The following is a 15426-nucleotide window of genomic DNA, read 5'->3' on the forward strand; positions in this document are numbered from 1 at the left end:
TTGGAACAGAGGTAATTAGCAAGCACAAGGGAAAATGGGCTGAACATAAATACACTGGCAAACGGCCATGAGATTGATGTAAACAATAGGATTAATCTGGAACTAAAAATACAGAGAACAACGATAAATGGACAGTATAATTTTCCGAACTACTATCCTTTCCCGTTTTACATGAACTCCACCCACACTCTAGAAAAAACTGATAAGGCATTGGAATCCAGAAGCAGCGCAGACATGAAAAGCCCTGCAACCAGATATGCAAACCTACGGCAGCAGATTTCTGAATCGGATAGGGCTCCGAATTGATTTCAACCATGCAAAGCACCTTAAAGTCTACAAAAATATCGCATTGATTCCCCTTCACCATGAGATGCAACTGGGTTCCATCTTGGCAGGAGACATCGGATGATCGCCATTTCTTTTATAGAACCTCCAAAACTGCAGGCAAAACTAATACAACTTCAAGAGTACTGTATAGAAGAGGCTAACAGTCAACTGATTGTATGTGATCTTCAGTTTCATCCTTGAGACATTCGCTAGGTAGCTGAAAACTTAAACAGAACATAGCCTGCAAGAAATATAAAACACAATATATTAGGTGTCACAAGAACTAGCAACAAACATAAAAAAATATCCATTGCTTAGTTACTTTCCCAGATTATGCAGGAAAACTAGAAAAACTATTATTGGTGGCTAACCACAAAGTTCTTAAAGACCATTCACCAAGAGACAGTTTCTGCTAGGAAAATATTATGGGCGGTGGGCCATACATTGTGCTCTCAAACAAATGAAAAAGATTTCTGTATCCTAAGATCAACAAAATAAAGAAATTTGTGCATGTAATCTTGCAGACAATAAACATGAATCTTAGTCTTATTATATGAGACAGAGGATACCTTGTTAGGTGCAACATCACGAACCCTATGGAATATGGGCTCTGCTATCTTCGCATTCAATTTATTTTGTGCTTCCTGAAAGGGGAAATGGGCCATTAAAACAAACTGGAAATGCCTCGCAAAATATATAAGAGCATATAAAAGCGATTTATCTCATGTTGAGAAACAGCCAAAGAGGTATGGACTTACGGATAATATCAATTCTTCAGATTCACTTGAACGGATGAAACAATAACAGTGGATCCAAGGTAATGGTCCGGTCCAGTATTTCTTTTGGACAAGACCACTGAAACAATCTGCACAGCAGATCTACAATTATGGACTAGAACAAAGACTCAAAGAGAAACTGTAACAGTTCAATACTTAGTAACATGAGAATCAAATGCATCAAACAAATACAAGAGTGCAACTACATGTTTGGAACTTACAGACACATGTTATGGCTATGAATGAGCCAGGCCCACGTGGCAAGTTATGCAGAGTTTATAAAAATTAAAACACAAACGAAAGGTACTTTATGTAGAAAAGAGAACTCCCCCATCAGCAGACAAATCTTGAATTGCCAGTGGATTGAAATGAATGATGTATTTTGACACAGAACAATGACCTTGAAGGCGAAAGTGAATGTCATGTTGACAAACAAATACAGGCATGCAAAATTTTGCAATTCAAATTGGTCGTTTGAAAATTTGGAGAAAGAGGTTTCAGATCAGTGGAAGAATGTGGGCCTAAATTGGTGAAATAGCATTCCCCATCATATAACAAATTCAAAACCAACAGAGGGTCTGAGAAGAACATATAGTCATGGTCTCATGGATGAACTAGAGATTGATACTGCACGTACTTAGGCCACAAAATGTCGTATAAATGCCACAAAATTAGCATTCCATGCAGACTGTAGAAATCCTAGGAACAAACTTGGCAACTTGCAATACATGCATCCAAGTATGATACTTATCCACAGTTACTTATTCCATTGAATCTGGAATGGTCTTCACAATTCACAAGAAAAGAAACCTTCCCGCTTCAACAGTATTCCGCCACTGCATGGTTTATGAATGTCTGCTTTCTAAGAAAATTTCACCTCTATTTGTGTGGCTTTTCATAGGATGGTCATTTTTGTTACAAATTTAAAATTCAAAGATAATTATTTGTGCATGACAGATCCCATATGCTTATGCCCTGCTGTCACTTGCCTAGTGCCTACAATTGCCTATCATTGGTTAATCTAAATCATTTTAGTATTGCAGAAATTTATTGCAAACAGATGAAGGATCTGTGGTTAAGTTTTGGACTTCATTGAGCAATCAAAATGTATCTGTGAAGAAGATTCAGTTCTAGTGTTTTTAGCAAAAGAACAAAAAGGACAACACTGCTGTCTTGAGTATAGAAATGTTATCAATGGTCTACTACTAACATGGCTTGTGAGCATGTCATGTAACCCAACAAATTGCCCAGCACATAATGTGATCATTAGAATGTAACAGAAAAGCTTGATGGAGAGGATAAAAGTACAAAAACATTACCAAGAAACTGCAGAGCAGAAGCAGGTAAATTCATTACGACATGGTCAAAGTGTTCCCATGGCTTGACAGGTGGTGGTCCTGAGCCTTTTACTCTTTTGTTGTTCCTCTTCTTTGTATGACTAGCATCTTCTTGGCAGTACCCATCACCTATAGGAGAGGTAAAAGTGTAACTCTACTACAAGTAACATAATAGGTAAAATCTTCATGCTTATCACAGTTGTTATTAACTTAGTAGATTGACAGACATAGGAGTTGCAAGATTCCTAAAGACATAATAAATGACGTAATTACCTCCATTTGAGCTTTCTTGACGCCTTTTTGTCGCAGTGCTTATCATGGATGAGTCATTTATATCCTTATGGCAGCTCTCTTGAACATCTACATGAGTTCAGGAAGTGGATAGCTTCATCATGTGTATGAAGAACGAATCTGCAACAAAGCAATATGTAGGAGGAGAGAAAGAAAAATACCACTATGATTTCCATTTGAAGTCGAACTTTCATTAGCAGGGTCAATGTCTTCACTAGAACAATTAGCAGCAACTTGAGAGTCTGACTTATTTTCTGAACAAGGCACTTCCAATAAATTTTGCATGAACACTCTGGCATCCATGTTATATGTAAATATATAATCGTCCACCTTGTTAATCTGTGCATTTGTTCTTAGATAACGAACACTGTCTGGATTTAAATCATTTGCATATACAATACATCCTTTCTGTGCAGCTGGAATCGAAAATGGGCCAATACCAGCAAACATGTCACATATAACATCTCCTTTCTTGAAAAGGGAAACCAATCTGATGTGTTCATGCTCAAGCCTCGAATTCCAGTAGACTAATCCATAATCAAGTTTAAATGTAGCGCCATATTGTTTTACTTCAGTTACCATATCGTTTTTCCCTGCTAAGATTTCAAACTGCGGAACTCGAAACTCGTTTGTAATGGTCCCAACTTTATTTACCACAGTCTGAATCCTTGGATAATTTTTCTGCATATAACCATGTAAAAATATTTTATCTGAATAATGGGAACAAACATAGTATTCTTGCCAGTTATGAATAATCCTGCTGCTTTAGAGAACAAACAGTGAATAGCTAGATGTGTCTATTGTTTTTTTACAGTGCCTCCTGCTTACACATCATGGGTTGCAATTCTATTTTAGCTATTTCCATGTGACAGTTGAATGGTTCTCTGCTCACAGGATGAAAACAAGACAATCAAGACAGACATTTAGGAACATTACAATAGTAAAATCATGGGCAGAATCTTTCTTTTGTGCATGAAGCCACATGCTAAATGTAAATTTGTGGTTGCTCTCTATAATCAGAGTTGCTAAAGCCCCTTACTGTTTTACATTCAGAAACAAATTGTAGATATGCTTCATGTTCATGAACATGTGCTTTGATCATATTAAGTGTACTTAGAAAGGATGAATCAGGAATTGAGCAAGTTACTCGAGAAGATATCCTTACATCATAGATGACCTTTGCTATGACATCTTTGTATGGAAGCAAGTCATCAGGTATGTTCAGATGTGCAACATGGCCTGCATGTACCATAAAAATTACTATTAGTAACAAGGTTCCACCAAAAAATGGAAAGGGACAACAGAAAGGAAGCACTGTCGAAGTTAGTATACTTAACAATTGTTTCAAAAGAAGAGGGTACCTCCACTCCAGCAGGCAAGATCTGCTTCAGAATATGATCTACAGGAAATAAAAGGGATGAAAACCCAACAAATGAAATTCAGCACTACACATCAAAATAGCTTTAACAATATGGAATCCTACATTCCTACACAAATGAAGAAGAGAATATTAGTAGCATTCACAACTAGAAAACTGGAACTTTTGAAAAGAAGTCCTTGATTTGGAAGACCAATTTGCCATCTACTACTTTGCACAAGAAATAACATAAAGAAAACATGATTGAATGTGCCTAAGTAACACACTGCAACAAAAGAACAGAAATAAGATCTTAGAGAATTAGATGGTAAACCGACCTGCACTCCAGTAAGAATAACCAAGGGTCAAACTGTAAGGTACAACATCAATGTTGCAAATTTGCTTCAGTGAATCGTAAACCTTCTCCTCAATATCAGACAGGTCTGTATTCCAAAAACCAGGCGTAAGCATTCTTTCAACAGAGGCGAAACAGATTAGAAACACTAAAACAGAGAAGTTTTCTTTCGATCAAAAGGCGCTAAGCAAGCATGGTAAACTATGGTACTCAAGACATGAGCAACCAAATGGATCTAACTAGACTCAATCAAGTATTGGTGACGGCATTCAAATATTTACAGCAACTCACAATATTTGCTTAGTTCTAATTCACAATTCCAGATAAGAACAGGCTACCAAGAACAAACACAGCCTGAAAAACATACATACAGGAGGTCCAATTGACAAGCTCTACTTTGCAAAGTCGAGCGATTTGGTGCAAATTTTAGAGCAGAGGGAAAAGCATACCGGGGTTCTGGATCTTCTCCGACAACACGACGAGCCGGTTCTTGTCGCTCTCGGGATCCTCCACGACTGGCTTCACCCGCGGCTTGTCCAGTAGGTACCTAGAAACAGGGGGGAAGACAAGCTCAGCTCAGCTCTCAGCACTACCCCTCGCTCCTACTAATAGCATCAAACAATCCTAGGGCTATGCTCTCCGTTTCTTGAATGGATTGGATCGTGGATTCGTCGACCAGCGAGAGAGGAGTTACCCGGAGCGGAGCAGGCGGGTGACGGCGGAGGCGAGCTCGCGGGGGATGCGGAGCGCCCAGAGCTGCAGCCGCTGCTCGAACTTGCTCTCGTCAAGCTTCTCCATGGTGGACTCTGACTCTCCCCTCCCTTCGCTGCTCTCCTCCTTGCCTAGGGTTTTGGCGCCGCCGGGGAGGTGGACGCACGTGGCGGCCGGAGTCCCGGGCTCGGGAGAGAGGGCAAACCGTCGTCGAGGGTGTGAATTGTTAATGGGCCGGCTGAGGAGGCTTCCCTGCGCGGCCTTGTCAGGCCCAAAACATTGGATTGCACATGGAGTTTGGAAATAATTAATTTGGATTTTGAGAAACATACTTAAATTTGAAAATAATTTTGCTTAAATTTGAAAATAATTAAGTCGAATTTTAAAACAGTGATGAAAAATGTAATGCGTGATTTTTTTTTCATGTGATACTGTGGCCATCAGAGATTCAGGTCATATGCAAGGAGTCGAACTCCTAACCTCCACACCGCGAGATTGCGGGTGTTAGCTAACCAAATCATAGTTATATATAAGTTATATCATCATAGTTATAGTTTCAGTACAATTACAAATGTAATTGCACTTTAATTATACTATGTTAAATTCGAAATTTTTCACTCAAAAAATTTGCGGTAGTTTTTTTAGAGACGGTCTCATTAACTTTTTCCATCTCGTTTTTTTGTTCATGTAATAGATTATCAGTTTTCTGCCAGGAACATCATTTTTCCATTTTGGGTCATACGTGAAAACTATGCGCAATAAGCTTGCAGGCCTGCCGTGGATCAAACAGTACGTAATTGAAAATGCACATCAGGAAATCAAATTAAATTTCTTAATTATAGCGGCTGCTTTATGCTTTTACCACCTCCGAAACTTATCAGCTTATGATCACAATACATTTTCTGCGAAATTCGATCGCGTGTGTGGATCGTAGTACACTCATACAAACTGTCATGCACAAGCTATGTTAAAACAAACAATCGACCGTACGTTGGGTATATAGACGATACAACGACGCTCGCGTGGATGACGCCGCCGATCACCGGAGCGTGGCGAACGCGCCGCCGCGCATCATCTGCTTGAACTCGAGGAAGTCGACGCGGCCGTCGCCGTCCCTGTCGACCTGGCCGATCATGCGGCCGCAGTCCTCCGCCGTCCGGCCCTGCTTGATCCCCAGCGACGCCAGCACGGCGCCCAGCTCGTCCACGGTGATGAACCCGTCGCCGTTCCGGTCGAACACGTCGAACGCCTCGCGCATGCTCGCCTCATCCACGTCGCAGGCGCCGCCGCCGCCGCCGCCGCCGCCGTCGACGCGCATGACGGTCTCGTACAGCTGGGTGAACTCGTCCATGTCGACGCACCCGTCGCCGTTGGCGTCGATGCGGGCGATGGTGGCGGCGAGCTCCTCCCTGTGCACGGGCATCCCGAGCCTCTCCAGCGACTCCGTCAGCTCCTCCCGGGTGATCCGGCCGTCGCCGTCACGGTCGAACAGCTCGAACACCCGCCGGAGCTCCGCCTGCTGGTCGCACGCCATCCCCTCGCCGCCGGCCGGCGCCCGCCGCCGCTAGCTGGTGGTGCAGCCGGCTGCACGTACGGCCACAGGGGAGCGTGTGGGAGGGAGGCGTCGGAGGCCGCGGTGGTGGTGGTGGTGGGATGGCGGAGGAAGGCGTGAAGGCTGGCCTCCTCTTATGGGCATTGCAAAGGTGAGGAGGTGGGTGCATGCGTGGTGGCTGCCCGCCATTGGGTGGTGCCGAGCGATTGGTGGAGGACATAGTGGCTTCGAGCATTTCAAGATTGTGTTGCCAAAAAAACGCCATTTTCATGCGATATTCCGCTGAAAATGCTGTGGATCGATCAAATCAACTCCGTGGTGAAGAAATGCGTCCAGCTTGTATGTTCGTCTCTGGCTATAATTTTTTTTTCTTTTTGAGGGATCGTCTCTAGCTATTCGGAGCTCGGCATATTTGTAAACAAGAAGTAATTTGTAAATAAAATTTTTATATACGTATTATTAATAATCTAAAAGCAAAGACTGAAACATTAACTTCGATGAAAAAACTTCAAAATCTTTCTAAATTTAAATGTTCTTCATTTTGGCCCATCAGTTCGAGCAATTCCAGCAGCCATAATTTAGGCCCACAAGCCAGTTGAGCGTAATGTTGGCCCGTGAGTGCGAGTGAATTTATCCATGACTTAAGCCCTAGTTCAGTTTGTTGATAAATTAATCTTCTTAAAATTTGACAGTGCAAAATCTGGGTAGACTCGTTAATAATTTTTTGTCAATGTTAGATGTTTAGTTTGCAATCTTTCTAAATTTTTGTATAGGTACACAAGTAAACTTCCTGAAATACCAAATGTTGATAGTGACAAACTGACACTGGCAGTTGGCAAAAGTTTGTTACCTTAATAAAATTCGGTAAATCAAAAAATGTAGGTAAACGAGCCGGCAAGCCCTCAAGGAGTGGGAGCGTCTGAATTAGGCGCAAACATAATTGGGATTTGGAAGATATATCTTCGAAAAATAAGCTTCTCGTCTACCAGACGAGCATAACATCGAAATTTTCAATGCTCCGTTTTTCATAACGAAATTTTCAATGCTCCGTTTTTCATATAATAATAATGCTTATGTTCCGGTTTATTCGAAATTCTCAGTTTATCAGATAACAGATACAGAGTACTTTCATGCGGATTTCGGTTCTGCACTACTCCGTACTATGTTATTCCAAATTTGATTTCACGCTTCACAAGGACATTCAGATCGAATTTGGTGCAGACCTACAACAAAGACAGCAAATTGGAACAAAATTAAAAGCAGCTTTCCGCGTTGAATGTATCCAGAAAACCTCGGCCAGATCACGGGAAACCTCACCGGCGTACGAGATTCTCGGAACATCCTTCTCGCAAACGAAGAAATTGCCACAAAACACTGACAAGTCTTGGGACAGAGTGCGTTTGCTTTGCTTCGAGATCTATAACCAAGAACAAAAAGACAAATCTCGAATATTTTGAAGACGAGGGGCATGTGCCAGCCGAAAGGGCCCAGAAAATCACCGAGGGTCAGATCCAGGTGAGTTTAAGCTGGCTCGATTTCAATCTCGCAAGATGGCAGACCATATGCCGATTGCCTGGACCGTGTGCGTGTGCTCGAGATCCAAACAAGAAGCTGATCTTGCAAATCCGCACCCCCCAAAAAAAAAATCCAGATCGAAAGAAACGAACAACTCAAAACCACCCCGAAAATTCAACGAATCAAACCAATTACACAAACTACGAAAATAAAACGCACACGACTACAAACCACGATGATAAAAAGCACACGATAGAGATAGAATGAATATGATTTGAAAGGAGCGGCGGCCGGCGATGCTTGTCTCTACTCCTGAGCAAGTATGAGTATATATATAGCCAGTCGCGGCGGCTGCCTGGTTAGGGTTTCGGTGAGCCATCTTGGGCCGGTGAAGCCCATTTATATGGGCCGGAGGAGCCCATGTAGATGGGCCGTGTGTCACAACGGTAAGTCGGCGGCCCATCCAGAATCCGACCGTTGCACAACCCGCCTCGCCTTTTACGTCGTCTTCCTCTTCCCGATCCTTCTCTCTCCCACGCGCAAAGCAAAAAAATTTCCCCTTTCCTCTCCACGCCAAGAAACGCAAAACCCCCACGCCGACCAAGGCGAGAAGCGCCGCCGCCGAATCGAACCGCGATCGCGCCCTTCTCCCGCCGCCCCCGCGCGCTCTTCTCCTCCTCGTCCTCGACGCCGCTGTGCCGGAGTTTAGGCGGAGATCGATCCGGAGCGGGGTTTCTCTTCTACCTGGTAGGTAAGCACTGGGGCTTTCTCTTGGATTGGTCACGCGTTGTCTTGAATTTTTTTTTCCCGTCATCGAGGAAAATTTTGCCCTATCTTGCTCGTTTCTTGGTTGTTGGTGACCGAATCCAAACCCTAGGTTATCCGCAACATTCCGGTCCAATTCGTGCAAACTGGCATGTTATTGGGGATTTGTTTGCTCCTGCTAATTTCATGAAATACGTATGGCTCGGGTCCCTTGGAAGATTTTAGGTGCGTCGTCTAATCTGTTAGTTTGGAACCCGGAGCAAAATATTTCTGAGCTGTCGCTGCAAATCTGTTGGAGAAACGGCTGTGTCCCTTGAAGACTCTAGGTGCGCCGTCTAATCTGTTACTTCCTCCGTTTCACAATATAAGTCATTCTAGTATTTCCCACATTCATATTGATACTAATGAATCTAGATAGATATAGTCTAGATCCATTGGCATCAATATGAATGTGGGAAATGGTGGAATGACTTACATTATGAAACGGAGGGAGTAGTTTAGAACGCAAAGCAAAATATTTCTGATATTTTGCTGAAAATCTGTTGGAGAAATGGGGACTCATGCAGAATGTATGTGAAATCCTGGTTTCCTTCAGCAACCATATGTTGTTATGCTACAAGTTGAACTAATATTTTTCTGACCATGTGCAAAATTTGTAGAACAAAATGTGTAATATATACTGCTTATTGTTTTTCTCTAGCAATTTTGTCTTTTCCCCCTTTGCTCAGTACCTAGAATTTTTCAGGCAAGGTTGAGGAAGAAAAGCTTGCTGATTTGTGATGGCTGCCCCAACTGCAACAGCTGTTTTTCTTGATGAGAACCTGCATATCCATAGGGGTAAGGCTGCTTTTGATCTGACTAATTCATCACAAGGAGGATTTCCTGTGGTAAATGACTGACATGTTTGGTCCATGTGTGCAGGGCCTGCTGGCAAGAGGGCTGATGGATTGAAGGCCAAGCCACTGAAGCCATTAGCAGCAAAGCAAGGGCTTCAAGAGAAGAAGGCCCTGAGGGATGTATCCAACATTGGCAAGCCCCCGGTGTCTACGCGGAAGCCCCTGCAGGACGTGTCCAACACCGCCAAGCCCCGAGGGCGCAACATTTCTGATGGCACTACCTTGAAGAAGACTGCTCTTCGCAGCCATGAGGCCACCAAGAACCCAGTGAAGAAGACTGTAATCTTTTCTGATGAGACCGCAAAATGTCATGAATGGGCTAAGGATGGGGTGGAGGGCACCCACTTCACTGGGAATGATTCTCAGAAGTTGGAAAAGGACAGTCAAGACAAACGTAAGAGTTCACTTCCTGCAGTTCAATATGCCATAGAACCCTTTTGCTTTCAGTAGGCTCAGATAATGAGATAACTTGTTTTGTTATTGTTCATTCTACACAGGTGTCAAGAAGAAGGTGGAGAAAATAATGTCAGCATTGCACGACTGGCCAGACGCGGTATTTGATCATGTGCTTTTTCCATCTGAGGTATGTATTTCAAAGAGCACAGTGTTCAGACTTTTCCAGATTGCTTTTACTTTTGAAATATTTCTGTGGATTTGAATTTCAAGGTCGAAGAAGAAAGCTTTTGATTTTTTCTATGTACAAATACACTACCTAACTTGGCTAACTAGCTTGGCTGATAATTTATTGAATCTAGAAGAGCCTCAAGTATTGCTTGATCTCTACATACCTTTTGCGTGAACAGTAGCTGATGCCTGGTGGTATCATTTGACACAAGAAGATAACTAATGGGTACATAGTAAATTAATGACTAGGCCAGTATTTTATGTTTTCTGTCGCAAAACAATAGTGGTGGTATCATTTGACAAGCTTATTCTTGTTATTTTATCTGTCATTTGACAAGCTTAATTGGGCTATTTCCCTGTAATATTCTCTTATATTAAGAGAAAAAAAAGTCTATTCTGAATTATACTATTCCCTGAATGAAACTGTTATCTGGATATTGATGGATTCCCTTTTGCTACCAGTAGTGCTTGTCTTTATTTATTTCCAAGCTGGCTGACTTATTTCATTGTGGTTCCTCTATTTATATTTATGCTTAATAATAGTATTCACTGGCATCAGAAGAAGCCAGAAAGGGGACTTCTATGATTCGGTATGACATTGGTTTCGCTAAAAGTTAACTCATGGATGAGAAAACCTTACATGTATTTTAATAGCTAACAACAGAGAACATCCATGATACCGTCATGGGTCAGTAACAGTTAAAATGTTTGATGGTTATTAATTGTGGTATGTTCTTCTGTCTGTACATGGTTCTGTTTGATGAACTGCTCGGTCATTCATTCATGCTCTGAAGTCTGAAGCAACATGTTATTCTAGGGATAAATTATGTCTTGCTCTATGTCGATAACATTTCTTGCTTTCTTGTATCTTTTCTTCTTGATCTCCAATATGTTATGTGATTATCTCAAGCAACGCAGATGCAATGCTAATTGTTTTTCAATGTATATAGGTGGTAGCAGCGTTTTTTGAAGAAGTAAAAGAGATGGAGCTGGAACCTGAGATTCTTCCAGAGAACAATAGGCGTCGCTCAAGTTCAGGTCTCTTTCTTCTTCCTTGCACACATTCATGCCGTTCTCTCATCTCTGCTTTCCAGTGCTTCCATCAACAACATCGTCTCGATTTCTTCCTTATAATCTGTATGGATGTTTGCCCCTCCAGGTGATAAAATGAAGCTGGCTGAAGATCCTTTCACGGAAGACGAGCTTGACTACTACCCATTTCTTGAGAACAATCCCGTTGAGTTTCAGCTGAGAGATGAGCTACCACTCCTGGAGCCTGGAATGAACTGAAGAATGCTAATCTGCCCCACTTGAAAAGACCTCAGAACAGTGCTATTATCATCATTATCCTCTTTGCAAACTCTACTTGCTCAGGAGCAGTTTATTTGTAGTAGTAGTAGTAGTAACTAGTATCCTAGATGTTCTGCTGTATGTGGTTGGTGTGATAATCATTCACACTTTAGGAAGAACCCAAGTAGCGGAAGCAACTTTAGCTTCCTTTATGTTCTGTGTCTTGGCTGAAATACCCATCATTAAGCCATTGTGTAAATGGTAGTAGTAGTAAACTGTAGTGTAAGGATTCTGCAGAAGTACATGCGTGTGCCACTTCCTCTATTACGAATGCGTGCACATGTGTTTGATTTCCTGTTTATATTTTGTTCAGAGTTTCAGCTTGGTCAATACAATGTTAGGTTCATCTGAACGCAGCCATCCACTTGACCACCTTGCATCGATTCCCAGTTCGGATTGGATGAATTTGCCGTTCCCTGTTCAAAATTTGACGTTCGCTGTTCAAATTGGATCGTGACGAGGAAGCCTTTTGCCGTCGTGTTCTTCCATCCTCTGCGGCTGGTTCTCCCGGGCCCACATGTCATCCACCCAGGGGAAGGTGGGAGGAAAGACCAAAAAAAAAATAAAAAAAAAATGTTGGATCGTGACGACTCACCAAGGCCTAGGATTATTTATGTATTGATCGGTCGCAACCGCGAGTCCGCGACGGGGCGAGACACCGGCGGCCATAGCTCGAGAGCTCGAGGTCAACCCGAAAGCCACGCACGCGCCGCGCAATGGGTTCCGACGCCAGCAGCGCCGCCGACGCGATGGGAGTGCTCCGGGCGGCGGTGCCCCTGCAGGCGGACGCCGACCTCGTCCTGGCTACCGGCGGCGGCGGCGAGCGGGGGCAGGTGGTGGGGCTCGTCCTCGTCGACGTCTCCAACGGGTTCTGCACCGTCGGCGCCGGGAACCTCGTGAGCTACCTCCCCCCCTCCCCACGCCTCTCCCTCTCCCTCTCTTCTCCTTCGCCCGTGCCTTACCGCGCGCGCGACGCGGATTGATGGTGGCACGCTTGGTTGGTTGGGCTGCGCCGCTGCTTGGCGTCGTGGCCAAAATTGCTTGTGTGCTGGGGATTGGGACACGAGTGAATAGACCACTCTGGATTACTCGGAGGAATATCCTCCTCCTGGCTTTTGCCTTGTTTTGAACTCCCTGTTTGTTTTGATCTTTATTGTCCTATTCTCTTCTTGCAACCACCAAGCGTAGTGTTCCTGCGTGCTGCAAAGCTGCTCATGTTGGATACGAGGATATATACCCATATGGCCATATAAGTTTTGGTCTTGCTCGTCATGTGAATCGTCATCTTACGTTTATCAACACGCTGCTGGAATCTCCCAAGACATATGCTCAATCTGCTTTAGTTTACTCGTTTTGTTTTTTTTTTTTTGTTTTTTGGGCTCATTCACCGTGCTAGTAGCCTAGTACTACTCCAGTATTTGTTTGCTTATGTTATTATTAGTGACTGGTTGGCTTGTTAAATTAGTGTTAATGATTATTGTTTTTAGAACTGGTGTTAGTGAGTATTTACTTGTTCTTGTTCATTTTCAGGCCCCCGTCACGCCAAACAAACAGATAGAGAAGATGGTGGATGAGGCCGCTAGGCTCGCCAAGGTGTTCTGCGAGAGGAACTGGCCAGTCTTTGCGTTTCTTGACACCCACTACCCTGATAAGCCCGAGCCGCCTTTCCCGCCACACTGTATAATTGGTTCTGGCGAGGAAAATTTTGTCCCAGGTTGTTCACGCTTCAATTTGTTGCCTCAACTTAAAGCTCCTAACCGGATATGTTTAGCTTCTTTCGTTATGGGCTGAAGTGATCAATTGATGGTTTTGCCAACGCTGACATGAGAATGGCAACACGTTATGGTCCTCTTTTGGTGCCTGACAAAATTTAATCTCTACCATTTGCAGCTCTGGAGTGGCTGGAAAAGGATCCAAATGTAACGATCAGGAGGAAGGATTGTATTGATGGTTATCTTGGTGCATTTGAGAAAGATGGCTCAAATGTTTTTTCAGATTGGGTTGCGAAGTTTCAGATCAAAACCGTGAGTGATTTGGTTCTGCTACTCTTCGAGTACTTCAGAAGAAAAATAGTGTGGTTGTATATGAACCGTGATTTGGCTTGATGCAGGTATTGGTTTTAGGAATATGCACAGACTTTTGTGTTTTGGATTTTGCAAGTTCAGCTTTGGCTGCCAGGAACATTGGCCGAGTGCCTCCGCTGGAAGATGTTGTCATTTATTCAGAGGGTTGTGCTACGTATAACCTCCCAGTTGAAGTAGCCAGGAGTATGCAAGGAACCTTGGCTCATCCTCAGGTATTGGATCACTGAAAACCAATTAACGAGGCTGTATGGTTTACATAACGAATGGAACCTTTTCTCTTACATCTGTAGCATGTTGGGCACTCTTTGCCACAGGATATCTATTAGTTTTTATTCTCTGGACTATCAGGCATAGGACACTTTCCAGTTTGCACATCCATGCTATATAGAGTTCCTTACAAAACCGTGTCTCACCAATCATGAGAACACTTCATCCATTCCTTTGCAGACTTGACCTTAATGTGATTGCCGGGTATATTCAACAGGGTAAAGAACTAAAGATATCATCTTGTTGTCATCCTCACAAGGGTTTAATAAACCACAGATGCACAAAACACCAAACATGGATATCTAACAAGTGAAATTAACCCGGACAGAATTCATTTATTTCCCTTTTTACTTATATAGTTACTCCATGGACATAATGATATCAACTTTACCTTCAATAAAAATAAACATCAATGAGTATTCCATAAATCCATACTTTATGATTAACCTGCTTAACCTTCTAATGATGCAGGATCTAATGCACCACATGGGACTTTACATGGCAAAAAGCAGGGGTGCAAAGGTTGTTGACAGAATCATTATTTAAGATTAGAGGTGTAAAACTAACACAAGACTGTAATAGTGACCTGGATCGATTATCTAGTTTGGTTTTTATTGCTGGGACGATGATCCTAGTGTTCTCTTTACTTCTTCCTTTTATCTCTTCAATGTACAACAATCTGACATATATTTCTTTACTTCTTCCTTTTATCTCTTCAATGTACAACAATCTGATATATATTTGCGGTTGGACAGAATACTGATATTTTGCTAATGTTTCGTGCACGGTTGTGCGTAATTAATCTAAGGAATTTGGTATGGATGAGCTGGGATCACTTATTTCTGAGCCAAAAGCAGTTGAATTCCCAAATTGGATGTGTCCCGGGGCTTGGAGTTAAATCTGAAACTTTTTTTGTAATGATTATATACTTATCGAGCCATATAATCTAAAAAAAACACAAGCTGTTATATAACACGATTCATATCATGTTATCATGCAATATAGAACACGCATTACGGCTTAGAAGCAACTGTCAGCACAAGTTGGCAGCAAATCAAGCAACAAATTCTAAATACATCGCATTAGTTTATTCAAGAGGCTCATAGCAACTGAACAAGAGAGGAACAGATGAGATCATCATCAGTACAAGTTTCCAATGTGATCTGAGCATCATCAGTACAAGGTTCTATTGATGAAATATGAATCCTACATTCCTCTG

At 42.6% G+C, this 15426-nt stretch overlaps 4 protein-coding genes across 5 annotated transcripts; 2 read left to right on the top strand and 2 right to left on the bottom strand.

Annotated features, from left to right (window-relative positions):
- Window positions 1-40: 40 nt before the first annotated feature.
- LOC9271157 (tRNA (guanine(37)-N1)-methyltransferase) lies at window positions 41-5318 on the bottom strand. The gene is made up of 11 exons (XM_015771046.3): window positions 5138-5318; window positions 4893-4990; window positions 4427-4531; window positions 4068-4130; window positions 3897-3970; window positions 2893-3412; window positions 2714-2800; window positions 2423-2569; window positions 1086-1192; window positions 897-971; window positions 41-568 (listed from the first exon to the last, which is right to left on the bottom strand). Exons 1-11 carry the CDS (start codon window positions 5239-5241, stop codon window positions 485-487), a joined length of 1464 nt encoding a protein of 487 aa, XP_015626532.1. The 5' UTR covers window positions 5242-5318; the 3' UTR covers window positions 41-484.
- Window positions 5319-5965: 647 nt separating this feature from the next.
- Window positions 5966-6798, bottom strand: LOC9272185 (probable calcium-binding protein CML17). The gene has a single exon (NM_001428249.1). The coding sequence runs from the start codon at window positions 6686-6688 to the stop codon at window positions 6194-6196; it is 495 nt and encodes a 164-aa protein (NP_001415178.1). The 5' UTR covers window positions 6689-6798; the 3' UTR covers window positions 5966-6193.
- Window positions 6799-8762: 1964 nt separating this feature from the next.
- LOC4329928 (uncharacterized) lies at window positions 8763-12156 on the top strand. 2 transcript variants are annotated; one of them, NM_001424585.1, is made up of 6 exons: window positions 8763-8972; window positions 9732-9823; window positions 9908-10276; window positions 10380-10465; window positions 11457-11544; window positions 11666-12156. In NM_001424585.1, exons 2-6 carry the CDS (start codon window positions 9766-9768, stop codon window positions 11794-11796), a joined length of 732 nt encoding a protein of 243 aa, NP_001411514.1. In that variant the 5' UTR covers window positions 8763-8972; window positions 9732-9765; the 3' UTR covers window positions 11797-12156. The 2 variants fall into 2 exon arrangements, with proteins under 2 accessions (NP_001411514.1, NP_001411513.1); NM_001424584.1 differs by having other exon boundaries at window positions 8771-8968; window positions 11666-12080.
- A 342-nt stretch (window positions 12157-12498) lies between these two features.
- Window positions 12499-15031, top strand: LOC4329929 (nicotinamidase 1). Its single transcript, NM_001416706.1, has 5 exons — window positions 12499-12752; window positions 13387-13570; window positions 13747-13880; window positions 13967-14152; window positions 14679-15031. The coding sequence occupies exons 1-5, from the start codon at window positions 12573-12575 to the stop codon at window positions 14751-14753; spliced, it is 759 nt and encodes a 252-aa protein (NP_001403635.1). The 5' UTR covers window positions 12499-12572; the 3' UTR covers window positions 14754-15031.
- The last annotated feature ends 395 nt before the right edge of the window (window positions 15032-15426 follow it).

Source organism: Oryza sativa, chromosome 2 (assembly GCF_034140825.1).
Source record: "Oryza sativa Japonica Group chromosome 2, ASM3414082v1".
Classification (NCBI taxonomy): domain Eukaryota; kingdom Viridiplantae; phylum Streptophyta; class Magnoliopsida; order Poales; family Poaceae; genus Oryza; species Oryza sativa.

Excerpts from the sequence above, each read along its gene's own strand:
- LOC9272185 (NM_001428249.1), bottom strand. The coding sequence starts at position 6,688 with ATGGCGTGCGACCAGCAGGCGGAGCTCCGGCGGGTGTTCGAGCTGTTC.
- LOC4329929 (NM_001416706.1), top strand. The coding sequence starts at position 12,573 with ATGGGTTCCGACGCCAGCAGCGCCGCCGACGCGATGGGAGTGCTCCGG. Across the intron at positions 12,753-13,386 it reads CCGTCGGCGCCGGGAACCTC|GCCCCCGTCACGCCAAACAA; the intron begins GTGAGCTACCTC and ends GTTCATTTTCAG. Across the intron at positions 13,881-13,966 it reads CGAAGTTTCAGATCAAAACC|GTATTGGTTTTAGGAATATG; the intron begins GTGAGTGATTTG and ends GGCTTGATGCAG.
- LOC9271157 (XM_015771046.3), bottom strand. The coding sequence starts at position 5,241 with ATGGAGAAGCTTGACGAGAGCAAGTTCGAGCAGCGGCTGCAGCTCTGG. Across the intron at positions 3,413-3,896 it reads TAGCAAAGGTCATCTATGAT|AAAAATTATCCAAGGATTCA; the intron begins GTAAGGATATCT and ends GGTTATATGCAG. Across the intron at positions 972-1,085 it reads CTGAAGAATTGATATTATCC|GAAGCACAAAATAAATTGAA; the intron begins GTAAGTCCATAC and ends TTCCCCTTTCAG.
- LOC4329928 (NM_001424585.1), top strand. The coding sequence starts at position 9,766 with ATGGCTGCCCCAACTGCAACAGCTGTTTTTCTTGATGAGAACCTGCAT. Across the intron at positions 9,824-9,907 it reads GAACCTGCATATCCATAGGG|GGCCTGCTGGCAAGAGGGCT; the intron begins GTAAGGCTGCTT and ends CCATGTGTGCAG. Across the intron at positions 10,466-11,456 it reads ATGTGCTTTTTCCATCTGAG|GTGGTAGCAGCGTTTTTTGA; the intron begins GTATGTATTTCA and ends CAATGTATATAG.